General features: G+C 38.8%; 2 protein-coding genes across 2 annotated transcripts; both read right to left on the reverse strand.

Annotated features, from left to right (window-relative positions):
* Positions 1-7,283: 7,283 nt before the first annotated feature.
* LOC125477259 (N-carbamoylputrescine amidase) lies at positions 7,284-11,472 on the reverse strand. The gene is made up of 9 exons (XM_048584205.1): positions 11,146-11,472; positions 9,776-9,824; positions 9,151-9,242; positions 8,849-9,000; positions 8,724-8,770; positions 8,604-8,637; positions 8,207-8,373; positions 7,791-7,887; positions 7,284-7,660 (listed from the first exon to the last, which is right to left on the reverse strand). The coding sequence occupies exons 1-9, from the start codon at positions 11,232-11,234 to the stop codon at positions 7,485-7,487; spliced, it is 903 nt and encodes a 300-aa protein (XP_048440162.1). The 5' UTR covers positions 11,235-11,472; the 3' UTR covers positions 7,284-7,484.
* A 3,726-nt stretch (positions 11,473-15,198) lies between these two features.
* On the reverse strand, positions 15,199-18,905 carry LOC125477260 (uncharacterized protein At2g27730, mitochondrial-like). The gene is made up of 4 exons (XM_048584206.1): positions 18,752-18,905; positions 17,681-17,800; positions 15,994-16,032; positions 15,199-15,629 (listed from the first exon to the last, which is right to left on the reverse strand). The coding sequence occupies exons 2-4, from the start codon at positions 17,780-17,782 to the stop codon at positions 15,420-15,422; spliced, it is 351 nt and encodes a 116-aa protein (XP_048440163.1). The 5' UTR covers positions 17,783-17,800; positions 18,752-18,905; the 3' UTR covers positions 15,199-15,419.
* Between the last annotated feature and the right edge of the window lie 660 nt (positions 18,906-19,565).

The raw sequence follows: 19,565 nt of genomic DNA on the forward strand, positions 1-19,565 counted from the left end.
AGATCCAAAACCAACCCCGCCACACTACTGCGTAGTCTCTTCTTATCGTAGTCGAGTGCCTTTTCTTCGTAACCGTCTCAGTCGAGCTATTAAATTACTTCACAGCTTCTCCTGCCATGGTAGTCAGTAGGGGGCTAATAACTTGAGTTAGAAGTAAGAGACGATCAGAGTTATCTTATATAGGCCATTTACGCTTAACGAGTTAGAAGATGGTGCCAATGACCAGGTACCAAGCAGAGTTGGATGTGAACCTCTCCCATGAGAAAGGAGCCTAGCAGCCCTGATACGCTGAAACCTCTTATTCTGGTCCTTAGGCTAACTACGACTAGTCAGGAATTTCATAAGAGAAGAAAATGTTTCTTTTCAGTACGTCCGGTTTACCAGGTTCTACCACTGCAGAGCCCAGTTGCCATTCTCCCTTTACTAAAGTAGTCCAAAGGACATGATCCCCAGGCTTTTGAAATGCGGATTTGATCTATCTTTAAGAAGCGGTGGTCATACTTTTTTTGTATGGCTCCCCATGGGGTGTTGCGGAAGCCCCAGTCTTTAATATACCTTCACTAGAAACCCTCAAATTGAATTCTGGGGGATGTTGTCATCATGACCGCTGAGGTTGTGGTGGTGGAAGCTGATTTACTTAACTGTTGTGAACATGCAAGAGTTATTTCGATCGCTTCTTAAGATAGGGCCAAAGTTGTGATGCCTTTCCTCTTTGTAACAACAGTGTCCAGTCTTTTCTATCTTTTTTGTCTAAAACTTGCCTCCATGGATTTTTTTCAGTCCCTACTTTCGAAAATAGGGTTCTCTCTTAGGAGAAAAGTCCTGTTGAGTAAGGGCTTAGCCCGTGAAGGATGGCTCTTTTTGGTTTTTTTTTTTTCTAGCCGCTTTCAGGATCTTTGACGGAACGGTAATGAATATGCCGGGAAAAAATGAGACAGTTAACCAAGGGCAGCACATGGGTGATGTCGGTCCCTCTTCAATACAAAATTTTGAATCAGACTTGGGTAGTTGGCGAAAGTACCTCATTTTTTCATCAAAATAGAAGTAAATCAGACTCCTGAGCGTCAAGCTCCACCGCTGCCCATCGAATCAGGGACTGTGCCGTCCACTAATGCAGTCGCCTTCTCTGAAGCTGGGTCGTCCCAAGTAGCCCCACTAGCCACCTCTTTAACCCCATCAAACTCATCCACGTGGATTGAAAGATGGCTTTATCCAGAGGTGGCCCCAAATAAAGGAGGGCAATCGCAAGATCGAATTGGCACTCGGGAATAAAGAAGCCGAAATCCTCCTTTCCAAAAAAAAGAGTTTTAGATTGTCCTAAGCAACCTGTGGTCACCTCAAATCCTTGTAATAGTTGGAGATATTCTTTGCTTGATAGCTGAGATCTCACCAAACATAACCTATTTAGTTCTAGCATCGGAAGAGCAAGGAAGACTTAAAATATGGTGAAAGATATATTCAAGGAGAATGGAGCACTCTTGTTAGCCGCAGGAGTAGGAAGCGCCAACGACGATTGATTGCTATGCAGGCGGCCCTTGAGACAAGAAAGAATGATTCGAATCAAGGAATCAGCACAGCTCGAACCCTAATTCTTCATAAGATGCCTTTGGCCCGAGCCCAAACATGGATTAAGGTTATCTAACCTCACAAAGATTGCTTCATTTTCACAAATATAGATTCTCAAGGAGGCTATGGAAGATCCAGATAGCTTTGTATTGCCTGAATCTGAGCCGGGGTGGGTGATGAAATTGTTCTTGATTGGCCATGTATGTATGCCACTTTGTGGTCCCTCTTTATTCTGGCTGAGCAGCGGTTATCTGGGGGCTCTGGGCTTCCCCTAATAGCCTGTGGTCTGTTAGCTCTTCTTAGTCCTTTAAGTAACTTTCGTACCTTGTAGCGGTTTCTTCTAAGGCTGTTTTCCCAACACCATTGAAAGAGAGTCGGCCAGAGATGGTGATTACTTGGCTAAAGTTCTGAAAGAAATACCATTGCCCTCTAGTTATTAGCCTTGTTTCTAACTAAATTCCTGATGAAAACAGCTATTCGCCTATTTGTATTTCTACAATCATGCTTACCAATATACAACTGACTGAACAATACAGGCATGACGGCTTTGCTTAAGACCGAAATGTTACCCCCGCTCGAACTTAAGAACTAAACTCAAGTCATTGATCATTTCCACTTATGCTTGCTTCTATTGCCTATCTAAAAGAAGAAAAGATGCACGAGTCACTATTTCTCTTATATACGCTACGCAGCTTGAAGAGGGAAGAAGAAGTAGAGCGAATGCTCGTTCTGTTAGAACTCTCGATCTGATCTTGAAAGAGGGGAAGGGAGATCGATCTCAATCTCTTGAATCCTTCTCTCTTTCACAACGCTATCTATCCAAGGGGAAAAGGCTTGCAAACAGTGCAAAGGGTATCGAGCAATCTCGCAAGCTTCAGTTTTCCAGTTCAAAATCCGATGTGAGGAAAAAAATCCTAGGTCAAAGCAGTAGCACGGTACGAGCCCATGTTCTCAGTGCTTATTGTGAAATGACTTAGTCAAGAGATCATAGGATACTGGCAAAGGAAGAAGGTGGATACTAGTTTTATTTCGATTCGGAAAAGAATATGGATAATCTCAATAGTCAAGGTTGGTTTGAAAGAAAAAAATCAAGGTACGAAGCGAAAGCGCTTGCTAACAAGGTTGTTAGTTCAAGAATCCGCTGTGAATGCTAAGCAGAGGCAGTTCTTTCCAGATCCAGGAAACACAGACTTTATTTCAAGAGTTCTAGTCGTGTTTTTCCACTCTAACAAAGTAGTCTGAGGTTATGAAATAAAACGTAGGTTTTCTATACAAATGGTGCCCATTTGGCCAATGTTGAGTGTTAGGTGAAGCTACCCTTAATTCCTGCCCCCGTATCAATGCGACCAGGGAATCGATGGCACGTACCGTTGTTAGTTACCAAGTGATGATCTTAAAGCCCAATCCACAGCCTAATCACTTCGGCTTGTTCCTTCCTCGGTGGATTTCCAAGAGATTCCACTACCGTGGGCTATACCTGGTCTTATTTATTGATCATCTTATGATCTCCATTGTTCTGATTTCCCTACCAGGTATAGCCCACGGTAGGGATGGGTATTAATTGATCATCTTCCTTTCCCTACCGTGGGCTATATCAGCTTGCTAAAAAGCTCCTCGCAACGAGATGGGATGGGTGTTTGTCTTCGTGCTCATAACTGAAGAATCTCGTTTCTCTTTTAGTTGATCGACCTCTAATCGAGACCTAGGTTCTGAAAGAAAGGCATTGAAAGTGTGCGTCTGCCTCAAAAACTTTATCCCCATAGCCACCATTTTACTGGATAAACGTCTTTGCTTCACAACTTTCTTGATGATGGTGGGCAAATAAAGTCTTCACTTCGTTCAGAACCTGCCCTTCTTTCACCATTGCTTCTCAACCTTACATCTACCAACTTCAATTCGAAATCCCAGAAAACAAGCTCTTGTCAAGTGAGCAACATCAGCTTACGAACCAGATGATAGATAATGCAATCAACCATACAATACAGTAAATGAAAATAAGGGTTTCGGGGTACAATGTTGAAGGGATACGTACCCAGCTCCCGTAAAAGTGCAAAGCTTTACTACGAATGAATCGGAATTCGAGACAGTTAGAAGGGTTGAAGGTCCGGGTAAAGGTGGAGGCTCAATTACACGAGAATCCCCGCGAGCCCTGGAACTAGCCCGATATTCTTGTGCAATAGGGGAAGCTTGGATGACAGACCATTTCAAAAAAGCTATGAAAACCAATGGTGGGTTCTCAGTCCAGTTGGGCAGATGTGGACGAGCTAAGAGGCCACACCTTCCTCCAACGGTCATGCTCCCATATACAACCAGTTGTGCTTATACAATGAAATCTTGTTTTTTCTATCAATAAACAAGGTAGTGGGTAACTAACCCACTCGGGGGACTGCCGAGCCATAAAATCCTGCAGATTCTCTAAAAATATCTCTATTTTCTTTGTTTAGGGCTCTCCATAAGCTATTAATGAATGCCGAGATCAAACGACATCATGTACCACGGTTAGAGGGACCTCTTCTGCCTATTCTTCCCTTTGATATTATAGGTTCAATGAAGTTAGTTTCCACTATTACTTTGCACTTGACATAAGGCACCGAAGGTGATGTTGCCATGGTATTTATGTGTGGGAAGTGGAATGCGAGCATCCGGTGGTCAAGTTTTGGAGGTTGTCCCGGAAGGCATCTTTCTCTCCCAATTGCCAAGAAGATTCATCTCACTGCCTTTCCTATCAAGAGTCATAATATAATTCGAAATGACCCAACTCTCGCATTCCGACTTCTTGAGATATAAATTCCCGAGCTATTGTTTTTCTTCCTTCTTTGGAGCGAGCTCCTGCATACTTTGGGCTACTGAGGAAATTCAACCCTTTTTTCTTTATTTGAGTCTTTTCGCACATTGTCGGCTAATCAACAAATGTGTGCGAAGGGCAAAAGACTTTGTGATTCACGCCAACAATACTCATTTTGTGGCATCAACCCTGTGAAATGGTGGGCCAAGCCTAGCCCTCCTGTTTGGCATTGGTTGGTCAAGATGCACCCGAGGCTTAGATTAAGACAAAGAAGCCGCCGAACGCTGCCTCTGAGGAGATGTATGAATACTCATTAAGGGATATTTCTATTTGAGATGCTACTTACTTACATATGATGTTTGTTTTCACAAGGCAGCAACTCAAGCGTTTTTAATAGCTTTTCCTTTTCTACTTGTAATTTTAATAGCTTTTCTAGTTTTAATAGCTTTTCCTTTTCTAGTTGCTTTTCCCTTTTGAGTTGTAATTCTATTTCTACTTGTAATAGCAAAATCTGTTCCTGGGTCATAAAATTGGGATTTACGTCATTTTGATTCCCTCCAAAAAAGCAAGTTTTTCTTACCTTCCTGTACGAGTAGTGAAGAATTATAGTGAGTTATGGTTGGTTGTTGACCAAAGGAAAGCATGGTAGTCATTGGGCATAGAAGGTTCTTTTTCTCTCTTACGATATAAATAAGTTCGGGAATGAGCTATCATATGCCTTCTATTTGAAAAGCTAATTTCCTTTTACTCAATGAAGAAAGCTAAAACTAAAGGAATGGGACATAGATTGTATTATAAAAGTTTAATGAGAGATGCAAATCGTAGCGTATCCAAAGTAGTACTTCTATTTTGTTTTCAAGGCAATTAAATTCTTACTGTCTGGTAAGGCAAGGAAAGGCTTTTTCCCCTAAGGGCGAACTTAACCAGGCATGGAAGGTAACTCTATCAAGTAAAGCTAGTCGTCAAATCGGATTTGATAAACTTTCTAGCAATTCACCTCTTTCGGGATCTTCTATGACTTTATTAGCTTCTTTCTTCCAACGTCCAACGGAGCTCACTTCGCTCGCCTAAGAAGGAGCTGTGGGACTTTTTGGATCAATTGCTGAGGAGCGAACGATCTTGGCTTAGAGAGATGCGCCTTTTAGCTTGTTATCGCTTTTTAGGTTCTTGCTCTGGTTTCAAGGAATCCCTCACCCAGTTCCATATGGGTATGAATCCAATCCTAGGGCATTAACCTTTCTGGGAAGCTGGTCCTTTTACATAGCCATAATAGGCAGTTTTTTTGAAATAGCTGCAATTGAATTGGCTGGTCTAGAATCAGCTGCTAAATAATAGGCCGTTAGGGGTACAAATTTGCTAATTGTTCAATTAACCAGTGTTCTGTTTGCAATTGAATGTGTATCGGCTGTGATTGAATCAGTAAGCGTTGCAGATCTGATCTATAAAGAATGACCCTTATTCAATCTCAGGGCCAATCTAGTAGTTTAGTACCTTTGCCATACGGTAGGGCAAGAGACCTATTTGTGAGCTCATGAAGTTTGATGAACTACTAGCAAGGTTTCATTTGTAAGCACATCACTTTCGGGCGAGATCCTTACCGCTTGACGGAACAGAGCGGCGTGGGGCAGATATAAAGGCAGCAACCTGGATTTGACCATAACGTTGAGCTGGGCCAGCAACCCACAGTACTTCGATATGCGTAATTCACTAATTATGTGAGGGCACTTGGGATATCATAAAGATAGTTCTATCCTGTCATTGGCCTCCCATAAGTGACATTGTTCCAACAGGAGGAAATTGGCAGATGAACAAACATAGAGTGAGCAATATATGTTGTCTGATCTTTCAGATAGATACGACCCTCCAGAGGAGCCATCCTGAAGAGCCGAGAGATGGCATCCTCTTCAATCTCAATCCACTTCTCTTTTCCTTTGTCCTTGGCTATTGGGGGTTGATGTTCGGGTAGTGTCTTCCCTTTTCTGAGTTGCATCTGGTCTACCACCTTAGGCTTTTCTTCTTATTGTGGGAAGTTAAGCTCTTCATCTGAGTTGCTTCCTAAGCCTACTATGTTACAGGTGTTGGGTCCTCTCTTCGTGAAGGATCCTTGTAGAAATTTGGAGCAAGGATAATGTTCCCCTAATTTATTTTGTTCCGGATCCACGACTTCAAAGTGTAGCAGATCTCGAGAGTGTGACCCAAGGCCTTCCCAGCAGTAGATTGTAGGACGTGTCGTTATCAATCACATAACACGTGATTTCAGACTTCAAGTCTGCCAACTGACACTTAAGGAGAATCTTACCAATCGCTCTTTTGGAGTCCGCATTGTATCCTTGGATGGTCATCTTAGTGTGACTGAATTTACTGGTAGGGATTCCCAGGTGAGCTAGAGCACGAAGAGGCCTTCTATTTATGGCGGACCCCGGGTCTATCTGCACTCATGGTTACTCGGCCTCCCCAATGTACCCGGGTCTATCAATGAATCTTATGTTTGAACAAAAAAAATACGAAAGTTTATAAGATACAATTATCAGAAAAATATAAATTGAAAATACGTAATTCACGATTTGAAATCAATGGTTCAACATGAGTCGATGAATGAGTTGAAAGATTATTAAAATGTCGAATAAAAAGTTCAATTAATGCAAAGAACCACGTGAGGCCTGAAGAAAGTTTAATATAACCATGTGTAATAAGAAACACAATGCATAATCTTTCATTAAATCCAAATCTGAGCGAGCAGAGATATACAAGTTCCCAACTTATTATTCTGTCATAAGCTTTGTTCACACCTACTTTAATTTTTATCCGTTCATTTAGTATTACGGTTTAGTAGTATTCCCCTTTACTTGTGAGAGGTATTAGGTTCAAATGTCTTTGTATAATTAAACAACACAAATGAATTTAACCAGAAGCGATATAATAGCATACTAAATAAGAAATATGATAATCTCATTCTCAATAAATACCGGATACCTTCAAGATTTAGACGAGCAAATAGAGATGATCATCCAATAATACTTCACTAGAGAAAATTTCTTCCTCAAAAGTAAATCCTAAATCCTCCAATCGTACGAGGGACCGTACCTTGGAAGTCCTTTATTAATTCTACAACAAGCACTGTCAAAACGAATGATCACAAAGGGGAATTGCTGCCATCTGATGTCAGTAGCACCTTGTATAAATCTGGGCGGCGGTCGCGGAATACTCCCCAGCTATGTCTCTTCCATTTGATTTTGTCTAGGTCAAAGTGTGCTACAAGCACAGCTTCCTCTTTATCATTAGCAGTTGCAACAATTTCACCAGTGGGTCCTGGACAATGAATTATGCAAATCCAACTACTTCTTAATAATTCACATCCAACATTAACAAAAGATAGACTATATGGATGTAGTTTCAACTTCCATAAAACCAGAGAAAACAGAAAACCAGAGAAACATACCTGCTATAAAAGAGTTACCGTAGAAAGTGATCTCACTCTTTCCATGCTCGGTCTCAATTATCTCCTTTCCTATGCGATTTGAAGTTACTACAGGGACCTGAAGTTCATCAAAACTAGATTAGTTTCCTTGAAAAGAATTCAGTACGAAACAGATCTCGAATTGTCCCCCTTTTATGTTGCATCGTATGACTGGCCATTGTTGATCCAAGGACGTCGAGAGTTTAGAGAATAAATAATAAAGAAAATAAACTTTAACTCCAGATATAGCCAAATGGACAAGGAAATACAAGCTAACCTAGACTAATAAAAATGCTTTCCAAGTCAAAACAGTAGTCTGCTCCTCCGCCCTACTTAGTGCCAAAAAGAAGGAGAAAAAAGAAAGAAGCCAGTAGCCAAACTACTATGAATAAACTTACCACATTAGCCCCAGCATGCCCTTGCATCACTCGCCTCCAGTGATCACGAGAATCAAGACCTCCATCTTGAGGTTCGGAACCAATAGCAGTAGGGTAAAACAATATCTCAGCACCTTGAAGAACCAAAGCCCGGGCAGCCTCGGGAAACCATTGATCCCAGCAAATTGCTGATACAAAATGAAGTACTAGCAGATTTAGGTTCTAGTCTTCACATTACGTATACCATTGGTCAAACACACAAAGCTCCAGATGATTTTTACTATCCAGTACAGAAAGATTGCAGAGTTCAAATAAAGCCCACAGAATATTATAGATATGGCCAGCCCTTGAATTGGGCAACTGGTGCCCCCTTAAAAATCATCAAATTAGGGAAGCATCTACTTTAAAATTTGCTCACCAACTCCAATAGTTGCGAACTTGGTCTTGAAAACCTGCTTAACAACAACACTACATTAATCACCATCAAAAGCACGCTAAATAGCATTAAGTATAGATTGTAATTGTCTGAAGCACCGACCTTGAATCCAGTATCACCTGGATTGAAGTAGAACTTTTCCTGGTAGCCTGCAGCAGAAAAATAGTGGCTGTTATTAAAGGTAACAGGTGAATTTAAACAACAGGAACATTATCCTACTTGAATACCTGGTCCGTCTGGGATGTGGGACTTCCTATAAAGTCCAAGATCTGCCCCATCAGCATCGATAATGGCAATTGAATTGTAATGGGCATTATTTGCCTCTTCGAAAAAGCTAACTGGTATTACCACACCCAACTCTTTGGCAACTTTCTGCATCCTACAGAGCTTGCAATTAAAATTCTTAACAAGTATTACTGCCCAAAAAATGTGCACAAATTAAATTAAGAAGCTTTTCTTCTCTTCTTTTTTCCTGTATTCTTTTTTAAGATTATCCTGGTATGTTGTAAGGCTATTCTCCAATACTCACCTAAGAATGGTTGGATGCCTCTTGTAAGGCTTTGCTCGCTGAAAGAAGTCCTCCCTTTGTGCCTGACAGAAGTAATGTCCCTCAAAGAGTTCCTGCAACAATCAATCAGAAAGGACCTAAACTATCAAAATGTGCATTCAATCATATGTTTATGGAAAACTTGCTCCTCAAGCCATATTTATTTGGGTTATTTTTCCCCTTTATATGCCTAGGTTTTACCATAATTACGTATTCTTTTATCCCTTCCCAAAACAAGGTGCTAAAAGGCCACAAAAATTACATGCACGTAATAGTTGCAAGCACTCTGTGCAGCACTGTTCAGAACTTCAATGTATCAATGAACTGAAGCAACATCCATTATTGGATAGGAGCATGAAAGCTTGACTGTTGTCCAAAAGTTGTGTCAAAGAATTTATCAAAGTTCTTAGTATCTTAGGTTGAATGCATTTTCTTACTCTACCCTTTGTACGCTTAGGCTAAGCTCTGCAGATATACTTCTAATTTGAATTATCTCTTAATAACTTTGAGGATGTATCACTATAAGCATGGAAAAGAAAAGAAAGGGAAAATAAAAGAGTTCAAAACTTAGGAAAAAAAAAAATCTTCCAGATTTGAAGTGTCATACCTGTATAAGAATGATATTTGCACCCTTCGCATGAGCAGCTCTAACCAACCTGAATGGAAAAGGATAATAAATTCAACTCACAAGATATTGCTTTAGAGAAAAAGCAGGAGCATGGGGAAGGGCAAACATAACTTTAGGTCAAAGCTGACCCGGAGAGGACCCAGCTGAGGCAAGACCCTCAAGACCCCTCAGGATCTCAACTCTTTAGTTTAAATTAACCACCCCCAACCCCAAAACAAAAACCAGATCCAAATCCATATAGTGTAGGTGGGAAAAAAAATTTATCCTCAGTTACTCTCAAATAAAGTGTAATAGCCTAATTCTAAAACGGTTCAATTTTCTGAAATAACATCATCCACTACGCGACATCGCATGATATGCTTCACATAAAAAATAAATAAAAATAAAAATAAAAATAAAAAATAAAAAAATAAAATCTTATGAAGCCAGGAAGATATTAGTTGTACATGAGCAAATCATGTGAACTCTTGTCACAAACTTGTGTGCGTGGTTGTCCATATGAAAATTAAATGGCTAAAAAAAAATCATTTAGTTAATTTTTTGAAGAGATGATCCTTGAAGAGGACCTAAAAGATAGACGGTTTCAATGAAGGGACTGCACTGTAGTTCCTTCTTTTCATAAAAAGAGGGCTTCCTCTTTCGAAGCCCTACACAACCGCACTAGAATGCTCAAATGCATACTCTTTAAGTAATCTAATGAGACACAAACCACACTCTCAGTCATTTGATCAAAATCCGACCAACAATAGAACAAAAGCTTGGAACACGTAAGCAAATGACTTTCTTCATATTAACCAATAAATTTTGATTCAATACGCATAACAATCTTCAAAAGCATACTCTTTAAGTAATTGAGGAGATGCGTCATGATCCAATTCATGAGATCAAAGTTGAAAGGTTAATACGAGGAAACGCCTATTAACCAGAGCAAGCAAACTGTACCTGAGTAAAGCAGTGTCAAGTTGAAATCAAGAGACATCCGCCTTAAAGCGAATAGAATCCACAGCAACCACTTACTTTTACTCTAACAAAAGGGTTTTCAGTATTGGCCACATTGCGAGGAATGGCAAAACAAACACGAACATATAATTATACAACTGGAGCAATGTTCTGGGTAAAAAACCAGTAAAATGGAGTAATATTGGCAAAAGAAGAACAACCCAGAAATTAAACCAGTACAAGAATTGTTCACATACGGAAAACAAGCTGATAACCTTTGGTTCTATAGTTGCAGAAATACACATAAAAAGTTCAAATTGCAAACTTTAATAAATTGGGGAGAAACAAAACTCAGCAAATTTATTGATCAAATAAGATTAAAGGGGTGAAGAGCAAGAGGGAAGAGAGACCTTTCGGCGGTGGCGACGTTGGTGGCGACGTCGTCGGTGCAAGCGAATTGCAGAGCTGAAACCACCACCTCCCGTTTACCCTTTTCCATTTTCTTCTCTCTGTGCGGATTATGTTCTGATCCTGTCCTCCCCTGAAAATCTTCTGTTTACTTCAGCGTGATAAGTGTTGTTAATTGGTTGAGTGGCGCTTTTAACTCCGCCGCCTTCAGCAAAGTGGACTAGACCTGCCATTTGATTCTCCGCTACGGGTGGAGAAATTTTTCTGGGTACCCGCTGCCCCCAGACGGTGGAGAGATTTTTTCATGTGACCAGAACACGAAATGGTACATCACGTGTTATTATATAAATAGTACGATATATGTGTTAAAAAATTAATAACTTAAAAAATAAAAATTCTCAACACTTATATAAAAACACATGGTATATCATCTATGTTCCCGTCACAATCAAAAATTTATCAAACAGTTGGTGTACCTCACAAATGAGCACATGACACGTGGCCTTTATTTACCACGCAGCCATCTTTTTGACAGGTTGCAAACAATCTACCCGTTTAATCCTAAATTTTCAGAAAATAAATTAAATAAAAACAAAAAAAATAATTAAGGAAACTGACCCAGATTCTGGTCCCGGAGTTCCCGATCTCCGCCCCAGCCCCACCCATCTATCCCTTCCCCTCTCCTTTTTTCTTTCTATCTCTTCTACTTTCCTATTTTTCGTTCTAATGAGAAGGACACTACAAATTGTCGTCAGCCATCCCTACAAGGTTGGCGACAACAGATATGAAGGTTGAAGTTGTCGCAGATCATCGGGCTTCATGACGAGGTAAGAATGGAAGAGGAGAAAATGAAGATTAGGAAGCGAGAGAATGTCGCTGGTGTAATATCGCCATCAATGGAGGTGGGTCGTTGTCTTGCCATGATTTCATGGCGGCGAGGGGTGATTGATCGGTGTGAGTTCTTGGCGTGGGGAGAGTGGTTTTTTCGAAATTCTATTTCACTTTAGGGGTAAATTAGGAATGTACTGACAAAAATAGTGACATTTTTTTTTAGAGCTACAATACCCATCCACTTTCTTCATCCACCTTATATTTGCACTCACTATAAAAGTTAAAAAATTAAAATACTATTTTCTCACCCACTATTATTTCTAAAATAACCCTATATACATATATAATTAGAGATAAACTTTTCTCTTAAAAAAAATAATATTAACAAATGATATTACTCTTCTAAAAGCCAAGAAAAAAAAAAGAGGTTTTCTAATCTCCAGCCTGATGTACATGTTTGGGAGGGATTGAAAATGGAGAAGTTTACTCAAGTAAACCATCCCTCAAGTCCAAATCCTTGGGGTTTTTTTTTTTGCAAGGAGCGCATGTATGTGAGGTTATGCTAGATGATGATGGAGAATGCTTTCTAAAATTTCATTAAGGGAAGGCAAATAGGAGTTGTAGAGAGGTGGGTTCTCATTTGGGCAACCAAAATCTTAGGGATAAAAATATTTTAGTAATTATTACAGAAAAAAAAAAAAAAAAAAAAAAAACCACTAAATCATAGACGTGGATTTAAAAGAAGAGCACGAATTCTAAAGCAAAACAAGACAGAAAAAATCCCAATTCATATTCCCCGAGGATCAAACCAAGAGTAATTTAGTCAGAAAAATATAGAAAAGCATCGAAACACGGGGAGTTTATTAAAAAAAAAATACCATGAATAGAATCTGGAATTGTTCAAACAGGTCGGATGTGTGCAAAACAAGTCCAAAAAAAGGCTAGTCTTTGGGCAACTTCTTTGCCACTCAATGTACCTATGCTCAGATAGCTTACTCATCAATTACTGCATTTGGGACCTCCCACCTTTCTCGAAAAGCCTCAAATGTTGACATGCATTATAAATTGTCCTCAATGTAGATACATTTCGTTTGTCTCTTCATTTTAGTGTAGTCAAAATCTCCTTTGGTTGCACCAAACTCTTAGACAAATCAGTCAACAACGAAGTCTCTTTAAGCAATAATCTACCAGCAAATGAATGACCCTCCAAATGGCCTGCTACTGTGTGATTATGCACTCCAATAACTACTGTCAATATCCAATCATCATCAATTGCTAGCTTTTTACCTTTTAATTGAAACGGGCATCCACATTTTTTCATTCCAGAATTCCTTCTATCTTCATCTGTTATGTTTTTGTGAATTCAATTTACATATTGTCAATTCCCTTCACAACCCATGCAAGTCTAGGGCTCCTGTTTTCGTTTCCACCTTGATCGGATCATAAGGTCACAATAACAAAACCATTGACTTCCCAACTCCTCGAGCCCATTGTATTCTTCTCTACTCTTGAATAACTAAATACCAAAATTGCACATTATGAATAAACATACAAGAGTATAAGTAAATCAATTGCATAGTCAAGCAAATATTACCTTATTTGTGGTAAATTCACTAGTACAATCCACCATATGTGTAGACGCTGGATTATTGCCAGATTCATTTACCTGCTGCAAACGAATTCCACCATACGTAAATAAATGGGCATTACATCAAGTTGAAAATAGTGCTAATTAAGAAAGGGATTTATGTGTAGGTTTCGAAGACAACACATCAAGTTGGACAATTATCAATGTCAGTTAAGACAAACATGCCTTACTTGAATTATTACCCTAACCTAATGAAAACGAATTCCAAGAATTCTCATAGGGAAACGTGAAACAAATTGCACCCTAACCTAATGCAAATTCAAATAAAAAGTCACAGAGCTATGCTTCAATTGTACGATGTCGACAAATCAAAATGACCCACATAAAATTATCTTTTACATGTTCAACAGAAACATAATCATCTACTTCTTCTATAGAAACGTCATCTTCTAAGTTCATTCTTTTTGCTTTCTCTGAATAAAAGGAGATGGGAATGATGAGTTAGGGTTTAAGAGAGACAAATCATCTAAACATAGCGTGAGAGTTATCACGCCCAAACTTTTTCTTTTTTTTTATATAAAAAGAAAAAAGTAATGCAAAAGAGGGTAATTAAGGTCCTCATTAGTCATTTACAAATGGACAAATTGGTAATTAAAAAAATTCATAAAAATGTGGGTGAAAAGATAAGACATTGTGATGGGAATAACAGCTCTTTTAAAATTAAATAAATATGGGTCACGCCTCTATTTGCTGGGAACACCAGCTCAAATGGGGAAGCGGGTACCCTGAAATTTTTTTCCTAAGGGTGAGCATACGGGTATTTGGACTCATGCATTCGGACCATATTATTCAATGCAATGTAAAACTATCCAATTTCTATATTTAATTTTTAAAATGGTCCGAGTTGGACTTCTGAACTGAATCGAAATGGGTGGTCCCAAAAAAAAAAAACGAAACGGAACCAATTGTTTCGATATTATACCAAAATTGGGGTAGTACCAAAAGGAATTGGATCCTCTCATGAGTAGGAGATCAGGAACTTTCTGACCCACTAACACGGATTGTTGAGTTTTGATCCAACGGTTACAATTATTATAACTTTTAGAGAGGCATTCTGTTTGTTTTAATCCAACGGCCCATGTTATTGGATCAGGAGGATCCTGATCACCTGCTCGGGAGAGGATCCAATTCCGTACCAAAATAGTTTCAGTTTTTTCGAGTCGGTAATTGTAAAGGCGTAATTAAACCCTTATTACAATTCAAAAATCCCAACTTGAAACCCTAATTCTATTTCAAAATTTCCATTTTAGAATCCCAAATGGAAGCCCTGATTAAATTTGTTGAATTAGGATGAACTTTCTTCTTTCTGCATTGCAGCCATCGGAGGTGAAAGAGAGAGAAGGCGTGATGTCGGAGTCGTCGAAGGTGATATAAAGAGAGAGAGAGCGTCACGTCGGTGCTGTGGCTAGCGTATGGTGTGGTGCGGTGTGGCCGAAGAAGGAAATAGAGAGAGAAGGCATCGGGTCGAACCTGCGTTGCGTTCACCGCTACTCCTTGAGCCCCAGTGACATTCCCACCTGGTAAGTTGGTAACACAATTCAACACCATTTTCTACCCACTTGTTAACTTGTTAACATAATGGAAAAGCAATCGCACTGGAAACCCAAGTGCTAAACACCTATCATTTACGCATATATTTCCCGAAACAGAAAAGGTCATGAGGATATTGCGGACCTCAAAACAGTATACATCCGGAACACAAACAGAGAAGGTTCACAGCTTGTATTATTCCTGTGCTCTACCAGAACTAGTTATAACAACTGAAGCTTCGATAGTCCATATCAAATCATGTCAATCTCAGTCCTGCACTTCTTCCTTCTTTCGACTAGCTTTGAGATACCAACCGAGAGAAGCAGCAGCAGTCATAACACCAGCTACAACAGCATAATTCCAGTACTTGTCAGTCGATACCTTGGCTGTTGATGCTCCAGAGGAAGAGGCACTAGGTTTGGCATCAGAGACTGGCCCCCCTGAGCTTCCAGCTGGCTTCTCTTCTGGTTTAAGGCCCTGAAAATGTTCAAATTGACCATATTATTTGTGGCAGCGGCATGCCAATCCCAACCAGTGTATAAATCAACCAGAACGTATAAATCAAATTGATTTTGTGATAACCATAATAAATATGTGATCAGCAACGCAAAAATAAAAATTGACACCAACAAATCGCACTATAAAGTATGTGCACACCAATGTATGATCCCCACTTGTATTATTGTGTTTTTCAATTTAAATGAGCTTTCATTGAACACTACAAAAACCTTCATAAGTGATCGGCTAAAATAAATAAAGAACGCTTTACATTCTAACTTGATGAGCATCTAAGATTGCTTAATTCTTAAAGAACAGAAAAAGTAAAACATTCTTATCATACTTTACGTGCAAGCTTCTCCAGCTTCTCTTGCTCGATTTTCTGCAAAATAGCAAACAAACAATAACTGTGAGAAGATGTATCAGAATAGCATTGCAAATATGATAAAGAAACAGACAAAATCAAAGCAATCATTCACGCATCATAGAGTATATCAACATATTTATGAGTATCTATACACACAGGTTTTTCCACAAATAGAGTACCACAAACTTCCAAATGTGTGGGACTGACACGACAGTGATGAGATCCTACAAATCTAAATATCTGAAACAATACAAATGCATGGGTCATATTGTAATCCACTACAGAAACCAGGTGTTCTAATAGAAACCCCATCTGAGAACAAAAGAAAAACGGAGAAACCATCTGCGAATCTGAGTAATCCTTTGAGCGACATTTCTATCACCAAATCATCTTAACACTAATCAAATTAAGATACATTCTTTTTTTTTTTTTTTTTTCTCCCTTTCAATGTTGGATCTTCAAAACTCCAGCATAAAGCCAAAGGAGAATTAGATGCAAATCAAGATCCTAAACTGTTGATGCAGTTGACTTTCAATCCCAAAAGGAATGAAAATAAAATTAAGACACAGCCAGAAGATTCGAGATAAATAGAAATAATGGGAATCGGTCTCAAAGGAAAAGCAGGCATTATTCTATCCTTGATTGTCATCACAACTGAAAGAATCAAATTCGATCAGACTAATACATTTTTAATCATTACGGAGAAACCCCCCACACCCACTTGATAATCAACATTTTAGAATAAAAAAGAAAACAAAGAAAGAAATAAAGGCATCTCGAGAATAACATAACAATATTTTATGGAAACCAAATCCAAAATGATTAGCATATGAACAGTGATTTGAGATCCATCGCACGTCGCCACTACCCAGTTCATATGTTGCTTTTATTTGGGCCTATGAAGTTCACATGCTTATGTACAAGTTCAAGATATAAGCACAAGATTGATGAAACAAAATTCAAATAATTTGGTTGTAGAAAAAGAAAAGTTCAGGATTTAAGCTCAGGGTGGGCTGAACTCATCAGGTTTTGAATAAAAAAGAAATTTGGGATGCACCTAGCCGAGCCAAAGAACAACTTTTTTTATTTTTAAATTGCTTAAGAAAAATCCCCTTTCATAGGTTCATTAGTTTATGAATCTCAAAAGACCCACAATACGCTTGAGAAGTTCTAAAATCAAATTATGACATCTAATACAATAATCATGTGACATAGAAAGATTAAAACACAATGACCCATCAAATACATGTCTAAATTGCATTTTATTACATTAAAAAAAATAAAGCCTCTTCACCTTATGTGCTTGTACGTGGATCGACTTATTTAGCATTCCATTAACTTAGTTCTTGCATCATTTACACCCAACTCTAAAAGGTGTTTACCAGCTATAAGATTAATACTGAGGTCTATAGTATATAGACCTGATACATTTCTACAAGTTTATCTTCAGATTTTTAATCAGTTTCTTAGTTCATATTCCCAAGACAGACAAGTGATTTATATAAGTTCAGCTCCTAAATAAAGACAGTTCCATCATCCGACAATGTTCCTCAGCACTTAACCTACGTCCAAGAGGATATTAATAAAAATGCACCACAAATAAGCAGCCAAACAATTCAAAGGAAAAGCATAAGAGAAAATATCCAGGGAATTTAGAAATGACCTTGATGTAAACATTCTCTGCAGCTTTTTCCTCCTCACTGAGAATTTTTCCACTGCTTGAAAACCTCCGAGGCACAAACCTTGCAGCCATCCTTGATGCCATTGTAGTTGATTATCCTACCTGAAAATGATATTATGGATCAAGAAAAACATACCCTTATCTTTTATTCTATAAGCGATGTTTTCAGTTCTAAAAAAAACTTCTAAAATACAAAAAACCAAAAATTGTAAACTGTTGATAATCTCTGATAAACCCAACTGTCTTATTGTTTAACTTAATAATATAACCTTTTCCACCATAACCTTTATCAAGTCATATTCAAATTGCATACGCACGATAGGATGTTCTCTATTGTACCCCACCCCTGGAACAACAAAACCATCAAGGACCTAATAGCACATAAGCCCTCTTCTGAGTCCAATATTAACTAGGCAAGTATGAGAATTCAGTAAGATACATTAAAGATCACCTCCAATTACAAACCCCGCCCTCATCCCCTCGCCCAAAAGAAAACCCAGAAGAAAAATTACACAAATAAAGAAAGAAGCAAAATGCCTCGGTCTGTTTGAATGCATATCACCGAGATTTCATTCTTCAAAATAAACATGGTATATTTAACACAAACTAAGGACCAACGGCAGCTTGTAACACACTCCCTTACTTTCTTTCGAAAGAAGAGAGAATTATATTTCACTATTTATAGCCTATAACTAAACAGAACCTTAATTCCCTTTGCCTTGACTTGCAAACAATTTTCTTTATTATAACCTCATCCATTCCAATAAACCCAAATTACAGAATCATACGAAATGAAATGTTCTATAATACTTTTTCAAAAAATTATTAACAAATCGAGCTTCAATTTTTATAGAAATTAAGGAACTGGTGCAGCATAAATAAATTAAACCTTAAATCAGCACTGAAAAAATTTAGGAAAATTGATTCCACGAATTATATCGGAGTCACACTGGCAGTGGTGACTGACATCAAACAGTTAGGCAACTCGATTACAAACCTTAAAATTGCAAGAAACAAAGAGTCGATGAGAAATGTTACAGAGAAATGGCTTACCAGACGAACGCTTGCAGCGATTGAGACGAGAGAGACGATAGAAGAAGAATCTAGTTGCTTAAAATGGGCATCCTCAGGGTTTATAAAGGATGGACTCAGATGGAGAAATGGAACCTCTTCACCGCCTGATTTAAGAAAAGGTTTTTTTTTTTTTTTTTTTTTTTTTTTAGTTGTTTTTTATTTTGAGCTGGACCGCTGGTTCGGTTCAATTACATAGTTGATCAGTCGACCCACCTAAACCAAATTGCATGGAGGAATTTAAATTTTGGGTACTTTAATTATTCGTTTTGTACTATTTGGTACATGGGATGGGACGGAACGCACTCGTCCCACGTTTAGTGTGCCAAATTGTTTAGGACGCACTGTCCCGTAGAACAAATGTTCGTCACTTTTTTTGTTCTACCTTCCCCTTGGAACGACTTGTTCCAACCCATGGAACACAAAATTATAATTTTTTAGGACAACAATACCCCTCTTCCTTTTCATTAATTTCACTGTCTACCCTCCTTCTTTCTCCCGTAGCCTCCTTCTCTTCTACCATCCATCTCTCCTATAGCCTCATCATCCTCCACCACAAACCCAGCAAGCCAACTATGGCTAACCCAATCCCAGCAAACCCATTTGAACTCAAACCCAGATTTCTCTCGCTACCTCCCTCCTCCCTGCTAGTCCCACGATGAGATTGTTGCCAGCGACGCCCAGGACTCACATAGCAAGCATCATCGAGCCTCTTTCGATGACAACAAAAAGTGCAAAGAAGAGACCAAGGCCGTCGTTGACAATGTCAAAGCTCCTCCACCGCTACCTATTCAAT

The sequence above is a fragment of a genome, unplaced genomic scaffold, assembly GCF_019419815.1.
Source record: "Pyrus x bretschneideri cultivar Hongxiangsu unplaced genomic scaffold, Pyrus_bretschneideri_v1 Contig209, whole genome shotgun sequence".
Lineage (NCBI taxonomy): Eukaryota > Viridiplantae > Streptophyta > Magnoliopsida > Rosales > Rosaceae > Pyrus > Pyrus x bretschneideri.

Coding starts and splice junctions, on each gene's coding strand:
- LOC125477259 (XM_048584205.1), bottom strand. CDS start 11,234: ATGGAAAAGGGTAAACGGGAGGTGGTGGTTTCAGCTCTGCAATTCGCT. Junction 8,638..8,723: donor CAGGTGATACTGGATTCAAG/GTCGGTGCTTCA, acceptor GTTGTTAAGCAG/GTTTTCAAGACCAAGTTCGC. Junction 7,888..8,206: donor GGCATGCTGGGGCTAATGTG/GTAAGTTTATTC, acceptor GATGAACTTCAG/GTCCCTGTAGTAACTTCAAA.
- LOC125477260 (XM_048584206.1), bottom strand. CDS start 17,782: ATGGCATCAAGGATGGCTGCAAGGTTTGTGCCTCGGAGGTTTTCAAGC. Junction 16,033..17,680: donor CAGAGAATGTTTACATCAAG/GTCATTTCTAAA, acceptor GCTATTTTGCAG/AAAATCGAGCAAGAGAAGCT. Junction 15,630..15,993: donor TGGAGAAGCTTGCACGTAAA/GTATGATAAGAA, acceptor GAACATTTTCAG/GGCCTTAAACCAGAAGAGAA.